The sequence below is a fragment of the Phaenicophaeus curvirostris genome, chromosome 2 (genome assembly GCF_032191515.1).
Source record: "Phaenicophaeus curvirostris isolate KB17595 chromosome 2, BPBGC_Pcur_1.0, whole genome shotgun sequence".
In the NCBI taxonomy this organism is placed as follows: Eukaryota; Metazoa; Chordata; class Aves; order Cuculiformes; family Cuculidae; genus Phaenicophaeus; species Phaenicophaeus curvirostris.
Window position 1 is genome coordinate 59279580 of NC_091393.1, and position 13409 is coordinate 59292988.

General features: G+C 39.4%; 1 protein-coding gene across 2 annotated transcripts in view; it reads right to left on the bottom strand.

The window, feature by feature from the left end:
• Positions 1–4493: 4493 nt before the first annotated feature.
• The window catches only part of PRKN (parkin RBR E3 ubiquitin protein ligase), a 732905-nt gene continuing 723989 nt past the window's right edge, over positions 4494–13409 (bottom strand). The window contains exons 10-11 of one of the 2 annotated variants that reach the window (XM_069852200.1): positions 10281–10398; positions 4494–5749 (exon numbers count right to left, since the gene is read on the bottom strand). In XM_069852200.1, the coding sequence (XP_069708301.1) occupies positions 5640–5749; positions 10281–10398 (228 nt within the window). In that variant the 3' untranslated portion in view covers positions 4494–5639. The remainder of the gene's footprint in view (positions 5750–10280; positions 10399–13409) is intronic. The other variant, XM_069852199.1, reaches the window with a different exon arrangement.

Consider the following 13409-nt stretch of genomic DNA (forward strand, 5'->3'; position numbering starts at 1 on the left):
GCTTTTCCTTTTAGCACTATCTTTTGATCATTACTTGAGGTCTCCATCCACCCAGTTTTTGGCCTGGTAACCAGCAGATGAAGTTGGCAGGTTGCCGAGATTACTGTTTATGAGGCAGACAGTACAAACATGTACCAAGTGAGAATGAGTGGGTACAGTGTTGTTGTTTCAGCTGTACTTAAGTAAAGATTTTTAAATCAAGTCTGACATCAGTGCCCGATGGATTTTAGTTTGCAGTAAAAGGAGCTGGAGAGAGTGGGCTTGAACGTGTTTCGTAGATGAAATATTCAACTAACAAAGAGACAAAGAAGAAACTGGGACATCCAGTTCTCCCAGAGATTTCCTATGTACCGCTAAAAAGTTGAACTCAATGATGTTTTCAAAGTCTCTAAATTAGACTTCTCCCAGTGAAGCCAGTGGTAAAATTCCCAGTGGCTGCAAAGGATGTCAGGTTAAGTCACTATCCCCTAGGCCACCGAAAATCCTACCTTTTGGTTTTTTTTAATTGTTATTTCTTTGTGTCCCTAATTGGGACACCTTAAACTCCAAACTTTCTTCCTGCTTCCCTGAGCTTGTGTGTTCACCTTGCCAGCACACAGATGGCCTCCACTTTGGTGCAGCCACAGATGTCCTCAGCTATGAGGAAAGAGCTGGTGTGCATTTGAGTTGTTGCCTCCATGTGGTCTTGTTGTGCTCTCTGAACTGAATTCCTGGACTGTAAAATACAGATAATAGCACTTGGACTCGCTGATCCGGTGGGTCTCTTCCAACCTGATGATTCTATGATTCTATGATACATTGATTATGTGAGGCTTTCTAGGGATAAAAGCCACAAACTAATGTAAGAGATGATGTCTTGTTGCATATTTTATCTACTGGCATAGAACTATTACTCCATTATTCAGAAAAATGGAGACACAGACAAGAAAACCAAATTAAAAGCAAGGAAAAAAAGCACTATTAATAATAATGAAGAAAACCAAAATGACGTATGACCCAATTTCTAAAAAAAAATAAAAAAAAAATCATTAAATATGATGATTCTCCATATGATTAAATGAGCTTCTTTCAACTTGCCTTCCTTTTTCTGTTGCTTGAAGGGGAACTGAAGGAAGCACAAGAATTTTGCTGCCTGGGAAAAAAAATGTAGTTGTTAAGAGCTGTACTTCAGCTCCCCAGCTCTTTGTAGGGTTTCTCTAGATCAGCTGTCACCATAGTAGTCATCATTGAATCAGATATATTAAGTCAGCCTGGGGCTAACAAGTCTTCAGAGTTGTTGGCATGCATTATCCTTCCTGTCCTGCTGCAAGTGTTGCTTATTGAAGTTACTAGACCCAATCATTTACTTGGTTAATGTAAAAGTGGTTTGAGCAGCACAGTGAATGTGAGGAACATAACAGTCCTTGTTGTCTCAAAATGTGAGAAAGTTTGGTACAAAGGGCTAACTCTTCCCAGTTTTCTAGGGCAGCAGCAGTTCTTGGAATATGGCCTCTCACTTCCAAGGAACTCAGGTTCCTCTCCACTTAATGCAAATTTTACTTCAGTTTTCCTGATCTACAAGATCTGTAGGCAAAAAGCTTTGCTGCCATACTGGTTTGCGCTATGGGTGGTACCTTACTATTCACATCCAAAACCCAAACCCAACTACTCACTGTCCTTTGAGGGTGTGACTTTTATTTCTGAACAGAGGCGTAACCTTTCTTCTGAAGTGCCATTTACTGAACTTTTTTAAACTATGCATTTAAAAATGACATTATTTGGCTTGTAGTTTGCAATAAGGGTAGGGCAGGTACATAAATGATATTTTAGTCAAAGTCATGGCTCCCTAAGTATTATTTATGCTAAGATTTGGGATATGCTTTTTTTTTTTTCCCTTAGGGAGCCAAGCCGTTACATATTTTATTCTTAATCTACACAGTATTCAGATTTCATTGCCAGTTGGAATTAAATATTAGAGATTTTCATTGTTGCTATGGAACTGCATTATTATAGAGATAATTATTAGTGAATATTTGAACATGCTTCTTCTACATAGTCCATTCAATACACACAGTAAATGGAGCCCAGATTGCAGTAAGAAGACCAAGTCTGCTAAAGATAGCTGAAGTTTGGTGACAAAAATTTTAGTCTGATATTTCAGAGCTTAAATAAGAGGAATAGTCTGAATAGACACTGAAGGATTGGTTTGTTCTGTTTTGTTTTGCTTTGAATTACAATATCAATAAGATTTTTCTTTTTCAGTTTTAGATTTTTCTTAAAAGGCATTTTCCATGCAAAAGAAATGAAATGTAGTAAATTTAAGGTCTAATTCGTACATCTCTATAGGAATTAAAGCTTTCTTACAGTGTCAGCGAAGTATTAACCCTGAGTTTTCATGCCTTTAAATTGTAGAAACTATAGTAATCTCACTGTAAGCAGAAATCAGATTTACAGCCTCTACCATCTCAAACTTTGTGCATATAAGCATACAGATGTATATGCATTAACCCAGAGAAGATCAAGATATGTTCTATTAAAATCAGCAGGATACATTTTTTGGTTTTGCTTAGGGTGTAAATCTGGACTGTGTGAAGAAACCTTAAGTGACAAGGACCTATAATGTCAGTCTTTAAAAGTGAATACTATTGAGTCAGTGCTGGAACTCCTTGCTTTATTCTCCTTTCCTGCCCTTGCTCATGTCTTAGATGAATGCTCATAATTCCATCCTCTGACAAGTTCTTCCCAAGAAAGAGATGTTTCTATTCTAGCCTTATGACTCATGCCTGGCCAGGGCAGAAAGAAATAGAACAGCTGATCTATAGTTCATTGACTTCAATGGAACCTGATCCAGGGGCATAACTTACATGTTTCTGTGTGACTATTAAAATATTAACCTGTTAGGCCAGTCTCAAACTCAGTGGAACTGCTGACATGAACAAGTTTTTCTTCCTCTGTGAAAAAGACACTAAAAAAAAAGAAAGAGATTTAGACTTCTTTTATTCCAAATTTTGTGGATATGAAAAACAGTCATGACTTCCCGTGTAATACACCATCAAAGTAAAATTAGGCATTGTGATTTTTTTCCCTAGTATGCTGGCAACAAGCCATATAAATTATAAAATAGACCCAGGTACAGGAAATCAAATCATGAAATCATCAGAGTTCACAGTAAAATATTGCCATTAAGATAATGCACCTATGTGAGCTATATTGCAGCATTCTGTTGCACCGCTAAGCTTCAATGTAGCTAGTTCCGCTTATATTTTAGTTCACTGGTGCTGTCATGGTTTAGCCCCCACCCGGTTATTTTCAGCAGCTAAAACTGTGCAGCTGAACTCTCAAGTCTCTTCCTTCCTCTTGCCCCCCAAGGAAAAGGGAAAGGAAAATGAGAGGAAAAATATTTGTGGGTTGTAAACTAAATTTACAGCTTTAATGAAATGATGATATTAATGATGATGATGATGATGATGATGAAAATAATTAGAAAGTAATAATATATATATAAAAATAAATGAGATCGTGACCCCACCCCTCGATGTATGTGCGTCACCACAAATGCTGTACAACAGACACAAGGGAATGAGTCCATGGCTGGAGGGAGCTGAGCTCAGGAACTTGATTCAGGAACACATGGATAAGGGATTAGGAGTAATCAGACGGACGAGGCCTTCACGGGATGTTGGCCATAGCAGAAGAGGGCAGACCCTCATGGTCTTTCAGTTTTATACCGAGTATGATGGAATACTCTGTTGGTCAGTTTACAGTCATCTGTCCTGTTTGCCCCTCCTTGCAGGTGTGGCCCTTTTTTCACCAGCTTGAGGATCACCATGGTTACTATGGGGATAAGCATAATATAAGGATAGTATAAGCAGTAGCTTTTCTGCATACCAAGGCCCTGTGTTGTCACTTCTAGTGAGCAACACTGTCTCAAAACCACACAGTTAGCTTTTGGAGAATGAAGTTCCTTAGAGCAACAGAGTTAGAGTCACAAAACTGACTCTGATTTAGCTCAAACCACAATAGGTGACAAAAAGTAAGATGGCCTTTAAGAAATGGCTATTCCCCTCTCTTTGCCTCTTCCTTTCTCTCTCCCACCACATTTTCTTACTTCTACCAATTCAAATCTGTATTTTTGGAACTTTGCCTATTCATATCCCTTTGTTTCCTCAGACTTTTAATGCCACTTCCAGCAGAGAATACTCCACTGTAGCATTTGGGCATTTTTGTAGTGAGCTTGGGATTTGTTTGTAACTCAAGCTTCTTGTTCTGCACTGACTGACACAAGGCACATCTGTATTTTTAGGAACCTGTATTTTTAGGAGTGCACAGTCATGCCATACAAAACATTAATTCAAACTTGACACAAGAATTGGCCCTGGAATTTACTTTGTGCTAATGGTATGTTTTAATCAAAGGGCTAACTTCTCACCCGGGAGTTCAGATCAGTCAAGGAAATGCATAACCACTAAGCATCTTTGTAATCACTTTGTATTCAATTAAAAAAAAAAAGAAATAAAGAAAGTTTACATTTTTGACTACTTTATTTATTGTGCGTTTTTTTCCCAAAACTGAATTGTGCAAGTCCTTACATGGCATGTTGGAAGTGGACAGTACCCATTTAATTTCAGAGTAATACAGCAATGCAAAGCACACTGAACAGCAACATTGTTCAGGCTTAGAGATGCTAATAAGTTTTACTTACTGCATTAACATTGTAATATGAAAGGTATCACTCTACCCCACACTGCTTGAGCTGTGAAAGTATTTCCAGAAACACACCCATATTATAATTCAATTTAGAAGAATGATCATAGAGAACCCCCCTGAGAAATCTCCTCCTGTCTCCCCTTGCCATGCCCAAAGTATTGTTGTAAGCAGAAGAAAAAATTAAGCCCTTTGAGTTTAGTGTGCACAACAATTAATCAGATCCAGTCACCACTGCAACAGCAGTCACAGTTAAAGCTGAAATGGCATGCTTAGCTAATCTTCTAGTGGTAACAAAGCCTCTAATGAGTATGTAGGCAGGTTTTGTGTCATATGTTACAAATACACAAGCATAGCATAAAGCTGGATGTTTCTATGAGAATTTGGTTTGAAAGCAAGACTCCTACAGAAAGCCTGTTGGGAAGGAACCCTGAGAAAACACTGAAGAGCCACGGTCTTCCCTCTGCCAAAAAAGCTGTTAAGAAATACTGCCTCAAAATCAAATATTGTGCTGAATGAGTAAAAGAGTGGTCAACGTAAAAGCAGCTGATGCAGAGAATATCCTCCACTCCCCTTGACCCTCTCTCAAAACCCACATATGCAGGCTGCTTTCTCTTGCAAGAGCTGCAGATTCCTGACTATAAATGTCAATCAAACTTCCTCTCGGTAACCCTGACTGCTCTCCGTGCTGACAGACTGCACAAGTTTGGAAAGGTGTAATTTACCTCTCTTTGTACCATGATGAGTGAATCTGTCCATTAAAACAATTACTCTTTTTACTTAGTGGATTTATATCTTCAGTGACTCTGATACGATCGCATAAGCAAGCAAGAAAACAAACTACAAACTGGGCCAACTTCTGAACTAAATGTCCCTGGAATCACTGGGAGTTTTGTTTAAGCAAGGAGTTCAGAATTTGGCTCTGATGAAAACAATGTGGGCTGGCCTCAGCACCACTATTCAAACCAGTGATCTCCCATGCAGGTTCTGTTCCACTCCAGGCCACAGTTCCAGCACCACTCAAATCTGCACTGAGGGCGAGGACATTTCATATGCATGCAGCCACCTGCAAAATAGCAACAGAAAGGCTTTGGCACTTGGCAGACACTCAGAGATGTTAGGCTATAATTAACAGCTTCAAAACCAACTTTCTAATGCATTCATTTATTAACCAAGCATAATATTTAATTAAAGAGAAGCACAAACCTGAAGAACTCTTTTCACAGGCTTTCAGAAACCTTTTATTCCCTCTCTTATTGGGGTGGAATGTATTGGTTTTAGCTGAGGGACTGCAGGAGTAGGAATTGCGGTCCTGTCTGAATTTGGAAGAATCATGTAATCATTTGGTTGGAAAAGACCTTTGAGATCATTGAGTCCAACCATAACTGTCCACTACTAAACCATATCACTGAGCACCTCAAGAAGTTGCACTAAGGATACGGAAAAGTGATGAGAGTCTGTGGCCTCTCAAAGCAATCATGGAGATATCTGTTCAAGGATACCTTAGTCCAGCTGTGAGCCAGAAGCTGAACAAAAGTAAATTCTTTTTTTGAATTTGGATTCAACAACCAAGAGATTTACAAAAAGAATAAATCAGAAGACACAGACTTTGATGGCTGACTGCTGATTCTACCAAAATGACATTAGTAATTTGATTTGACCTTCTTAATACCTTAAGCAGCCTTTTGATTGCATCAGTATTTCCTGTGTGTTGGGTTTCTCACTTGTCCATATTGTGAAAGCAGCTTTAATCTCCCTGCTCACAACCTTGATTAAATGTTTATTTTTGAATATATAAAACATTAACATTGTCAAAAGTCATTACAGAAATACACTTCAAATGGAAATTATGTTGCCTACCACACAAAAGAAATCTCCTGTATAATTCAAGCTGAAGGAAAAGCATGCAGTACGAAGAAAGGCTGAAATGTCATCTTGGTTTGACTTCCAATGGTGACAGGAGGTACAGGGAGTGTGTGTTCCCTGCTGTAGGACTTGCTACCCTTACAACACCTTTTCTATAAATCCCACTTCAGAGTGATTCTGAGAAGGCAAAGCCAACAGACATGCAAGAACTGGTTTATTAAAATAGATCTGTCTGCTTCATCTGACAGAGAGATAACTAGCCATGATGGGAAGGTCTATTTATCAGATCATATCTTTGAGTAAGAGATGCAAATTGTCAGATATTTGTATCTTATTTTAATGTAAGTGTACCAATGGCCGGCCTGCATGCTACGCTTTACTTAAGGTTTAGATCCAATTATCTCTTAAAATTCATATTAAGCCACCACTGGGTAAAACGCTTCTCAGTCGTGGCGCAGAATCCAAAGCCCAATGGGTACCTTTTGTCAAATGTGTGCTCTACCTGCTAAGCTATATAAACCATGTTATTCTCCGCTACATGACAGCTGAGATCAGCAGTCTGAGAGGAGAGTGCCTCAAGCAATGTGGCCTACAGCTTTGTGAGTACAGCAGTCCTCTGAGACACATAGATGTGTGTTTAAAGTTACTCAGACTGGGGATCGAGGTCTTTTACTTCAGCTATTGCAGAGACGTTATTGGCATATAGAACTATTCTACAATGCCTATAGCTATACAGGCAATTAGAGAAAAATTGGCATTGCCACTGTCCCTTGTAAAAGACAGTATCCACAGAAGCATTTAAGGAGGGAAGGTAGAATTATTCTCTTGTGTGTAGTCAGTGTACTCCTTCCAAATGAGGACTGTTGGCAGACTTTGGTGTACAATTGCTAGCCCCTGACATCAGCTGTACTTAGGCAGAAGTGAAGCGCTCCTTTCAATTTACAAATGTCAGCCTAGAAGCTGGCACATGCAGTACTGTGACTAGAGAAGAAAGCAAGCACTACACTTGTTAAGCTTCACGCCTTAATTCACAGAATCACTGAGACAAGAAGGTGCCTTTAGAGATCATCTGGTCCACCCCCACTCTGCTCAAAGCAAGGTCAACAAAGTAGGGTGCTTAGGGTTGTGTCCATTTGATTTTGAAAGTATCCTAGAATGAAGACTCTTTCAAGGCAAACTGTTCTTATTTTTTAAATGGAATTTCCCACATTTCAATTTGTGCCCATGGTCTTCTGTCCTTTCAGTAGGTGCTGTTGAGAAGAGTTTTGTTCTTCTTTGCTGCCCTCATAAAGTATGCTATTATCCAGTCCTGTTATTCTCTTTGTATCGCTGGACTTGATCGGGGATTCCAGATTCAGATGTGTCTCACCAGTGCTGAGCAGAGAGGAAGGGTCACCTCCCTTGACCTGTTGGTGATGCTCTTACGAATGCAGCCCAGGATTCTGTTGGCCTTCTTTGCTGCAAGGGCACATTGCTTGTAGTCCTCCAGGACACTCAGGTCCTTTCCACCAGGCTGGCCCCCGTACTGGTTCATTTCCCTTTATGAACTGCATGAGGTTTCTCTCAGCCCATTTCCTAGCCTGTCAAGGTCCCTCTGAACGGCAACACAATCAGCCGATTCTAGTGTGTTTACACATTTCTAGCCTGCTGCCATGTCTTTGGCTGCATCAAAAGAAGCGTGGCCAGCGGATCAAGGGAAGTGATTCTGACTCTCTATTCATCTCTTGTGAGACTTCATCTGGAATACTATGTCCAGTTCTGGAATCCTCAACATAAGAAGGATATGGAGCTGTTGGGATGGGTCCAGAGGAGGGCTACAAAGATGATCTGAGGGCTGGAGCACCTTCCATATGAGGACAGGCTGAGAGAGTTGGGATTGTTCAGCCTGGAGAAGAAAAGGCTCCGAGGAGATCTTATAGTGACCTTCCAGTACCTGAAAGGGGCTACAAGAAAGCTGAAGAGGGACTATTCATAAAGGCTTGTGGTGGTAAGATGAGGGGGAACAAGTATAAACTGGAGAAGGGCAGATTTAGATTAGACATTAGGAAGAATTTCTTCACCATGACAGTGGTGAGACACTGGAACAAGTTGCCAAAGGAAGTTGTGGGTGCCCCATTCCTGGAGGTATTTAAGGCCAGGCTAGAAGGGGCCTTGGGTAACCTGATCTAGTGGGATGTCCCTTCCCATGGCAGGGGGATTGGAACTAGATGATCTTTAATTTCCCTTCCAACCCTAACTATTCTATGATTCTATGATTTTGCTTTACTGTTCTGACAGGGTCATGCTAAAAGTAATGAAAGGGTTTTTTTCCTGCTGATTATCCTTTTTCAATACATACTTCTTTCAAAGATAAAAAGTATAATGGTCTTTATTTTCTTTTTGATACATTGGGGAATTTCACAAACGACTTCCCTAAATATCAGTGGCAGTTGTGGGAATGGTGTCAAGGAGGGATGTGCTGTTTGTGACAACTGACAACAGCTGTAAATTAACAGTAATGGATTTGTAGAACAGTCTAAGAGAAAGTAAAACTTCAAACCTGATCAGAAGTTTGGGGTTTTTTTATTGGCTATGCACAAACTGCTAAGAATGAATAGTCACAATTATTATCTGTCTATTTCTAATCCAGTTCAGTTTTCTTATTCCTAGCCTGTTCTACAAGACTGTAAATAACTTTTTTGACCTACGCCTCTGTTATCTCTCTTCTGCTGCCCACCTTGCTCTCTACACCTTGCAAATCTTGTCTCACCTTCCCACTCTTGAATTCATGCTTTCTTTTCTTCTGCTTCTTGAGCATGAAGAAGTCTCCCACTTTTGCATCTGCCAACTGCCTTTCTTCAAACTCCATATTTCAAGATTTTGTCCTGTTTCTTCCTCAGTAATATTTATGTGGTATTACTGCTTGAAGTGTTATCTCCTTGCAGTTTACAGTGCCTTATTTGGTGTTTTCAGCTTCCAATTTAAATAAGTGATGCCACAAAACTGAGAAGCATCCTCTATACTTAACATTAGTACACTATTTAGGCAATCATTTTAATATATTGTGGTTAATTAACACAAGTACAATTAAATCTTGAAACAGCATGAACCTATATAGTATAGCCTATTTCCTGTTTCTGTTCTCCGTTTAAACCACCCCAGTACCAGCAGATTACTATATTCCTACGTGGTAATCGTTGATCAGTACAACCTATTTATCAGAGCTCACATGTCTTCCTCTGACTGGCTCTTCTATTGTGGGCATACCACTGGGTTGAGATTAATCTCATCTAAATTCAGCTATATACTGCATAGGCATCTAAAGCAGAACTAATTCTCCACACCCCACTTTTAAGTGCAATTCTTCTAGCCTACATTACATGCATGTTCTGTTTTGTTATGAGATGAGTTTTGCCCTACAAATTTTTTCCAGTGACAATGGAAAATCTATGCAACTAGCTGGATATTCAGTAATAAGGATGCTAAATCCAGTGTGTTACAGTGCCTAATCTTCCCTATCTATAAAATAGAAGGGCATTTTGTAGGGCCTAATTAGTAGCTTTAGAACTAAGTAATTTAGATTTAGTGATTTCAAGGTAATTTAGATAAAGTGACAGAGGGAAGATTTAAGCTTTCTGTACTCTCCCTCTGTTGGAATAATAGTGTGCATACGTACACATGCACATTCATACATCTATATTGTAAAATTAATTTTAAAAGACAGTTAAGTATGAGACGTCTAATAAAATTACCATTTTTTTCTACTGGAATACTGCAGTTGGGGCATGGCTTGGTTGTCTTCTTGATTGTTTCTCTAGATGCCTCTTCCCATCGAGCTTGCATAGCTGCATGTTCATCAACTACGTATCCCTGCAAAGAAAGAACAAACACCTTCAGGCATAATACTGAAAGGCTGCACTTGGACACGATGTCTGCACTGAAGTGATAACTATTTACCCAGGACAAACAGACAGGAGTGAGTTCAAGGCCAGGTAGGCTGGACTGTGTGAGAGACTGACAGATTTAGCAGTGGACCGGTATGGTTGGACTTGATCTCAGAGGTCTTTTCCAACCTAGTGATTCTATGATTCTATGAGATGCAGATTTTTTGCTTCAGAATGCAAAGTTACTTTCTCCCAGCATGCACAACAGGTGTATTGAGTTAGATCCTGGGCTCCAGGATGGCAGGGGGAGTTGCAATGATGAAGCTTGTATGCCACCCTGGGGGTCCTTCCTGTATCCAATTGTGTCCTCCTCACTGCTCCCTGCCCTGAGCACAAAGCCCCAGCAGGAAGACACAGGGGGGATCAAGCCACCCTGCAAATGCACAAAGGCAGGTAAAGCAAAAGGCAAGGTGAAGCAGCAGTCAGATGAACCCTGCTGAGACATGACACTGTACGTTTGATTCTGCTTCAGGAGTTAAAGCTCTTCTTACAATAAAAGCAAAACCACCAAAGTGCTTAATGCAGAATGGTGAGGTCCCTGGAACGAAACTGTTTTTCATAATAAAGTGTGCTGCTTTGTTTCAGAGGTCTAGATTCCATTCAAACATAAATCTGTATAAATTTCAGAGGCCTTAAGAGGCACAAAGAACAAACACAAACATTTTGGAAAAAAAAAGTTAAAATAACCCGAAACAACCCAGTGAACAACGAAAGCAAGTATGTCCCCAGTTAGAATGACACAGATGGAAAAAGTCATCATGAGGAGTGTGTTAAAAGGGACTCCTGTGTTTGTCCTATTTATGACTGGGACAAAATTACATAATCTACACAAGTGTCCTACTTGGCAATTTCCTACCTAAAATAATAGTACAAGGACAAAAGAGATAACAGTGCCTTGGGTAATTTCTATCACACAAGGTTGGAAACTATGTGAATGGTAGCTGTAAACATTGTATGTAGGTTTCAGCCTTCAAGTCCTATTCTCTCCATACATAATGTGGGATTTTTTAATCACGTGGGAAAATTATGAGCTTAAACTATATGATATAACTTCTAAAAATTCTTAGAACTTCTTTGTATATACCTTCTAAATACTTGTAGGCTGTTATGTAGATAGACTTTCAATATGGATAATTTTAAAATATATTTATTTCTACTAAGACGGAAGAAGAAAATGGCCCAACTTCTAAATACTCAACACAACCATAACTCCTCTTGATTTCTGTTCAACTACTACTAATAAAACCTGTGAGTTGTTGTGGTGTCAATGAGTAAGACCTAAATTTTATTTCTTGGCTGAAGTCACCCAAGTCAAAATGTAATAACAAAGAGCAACATCTGCAGAAACTGATTTCCGGCTCATGTGGCCATTGCAACATGCATCTTAAAAAAACCCAAACAACCTAACAAACACCAATCCTAGGCCTTTTTAGTCAGAAAACCTAAAAAATATATTGATGGTATTGCTTCTTTTATTTTAATGCCTACATCAGTCTGCTCAGTCCTTGAACCCTTTTTGTTGCTCCTCACTTAATACTCACCAATTTGCTAGCATTTTTTGATGTAGAGGTGACAAAAGCAAAAAAATTTTTCTCAGCTCTTTCCTAGAATTGACTTTTACATTTGTCTCTCTGCTTCTGGAGGGGGAACTCAGCCCTGCACCCTGCTGGATTATTCAGCAAAACGATGACCTCTATACAATGGCATGTAAGTGAGTTCTGGGAAATAGAAAAAGCTGCTCAGCCTAATAGCAAAGAACATAATCTGGTATTGATCTTGCAACACCTTGATCTTTAAGGAAGGATGACTTTAGCAAGCAATCTGAGCTAACTCAGAGAGGCCTGAACACAAGATGTTGAGAGTGGGGAATGCTAGACCAGGGCTTCAGTTTGCCCAGTGACACAAGGAAGAAGATACTAAAAATGACATCTGGTTGTGATGGACATTAATTACTTAACATATTTAAAATTGATTCAAGATGAAAATCACTATAGCAGTGACAAAACATTTCTATTATTTTCAGAATTATAGCTACATTAGAAGACCAGACATATTTTCAATTTTTGTAGTCAATCCAGAAAAGCTTCACAGTGGCTCTGTTTTTCCCAAGTGGTCCATATCCAAATTGTGTGGTTCAGTACTTGGAAAGATATATTTTCCCCATCTTCATGTCTTTGTTGTGCCCTAATAGCAAATGACACTGAGGCAAAATTTCATGTGCCAAATTGCTCATTTTATTTGTATAAAAATATTTGATCTTAGTTCTGAAAACAAATACAAACTTGGGAGTGATTTGGAATAACTCATATAAAACACTCCCAACCACACATATGCAACTCACTTAGAAAGAATTGCTGAAAACAGCAGAGTGAATTATTGTATTATTTTCCATTGCAAAAATTCTAGCACAAAATAGATGCAGCAGCACGATTTCCAGCCCATTAGAGCTGAAACATCCCTCCTATGAGCAGTCTTGCTGAATGCTGAGTTAAAACCTTCCTGCTGCAGAAAGCAAATGCAGAGAAATGGTACAGTGATGGAGTCACTCCCATGCAGTAAAGAAATCACACCATACTGATCCACAAGCTTCCAGTGTTTGTGTGCTTTATTTAGTGCTCCACAAACAATGACTGCAAGCACACATACATTTATCTGCATTTTTTCCTCAAACAATAAAGGAAAGGTGTATGGTAGTACTCCATTACCAGTGTCTATTTAAATCATGTTCTTTCATCTGAAGTTACCAGACCTGCTCTTCTTGACAGTGGCCTAGGTAATAGAGCAGATCTACCAACCAGGTTGGCTCTCACTTTATTCAGCCTTCCTGACTTTGGATAGAAATTTCAGAGATGCTCTTCCAGGTGTGCATCACATGTCAGTTTGTTGAAGGGAGGAGACTTTGATCATTTGTGATGCTGACCCAACACAATATGCTCT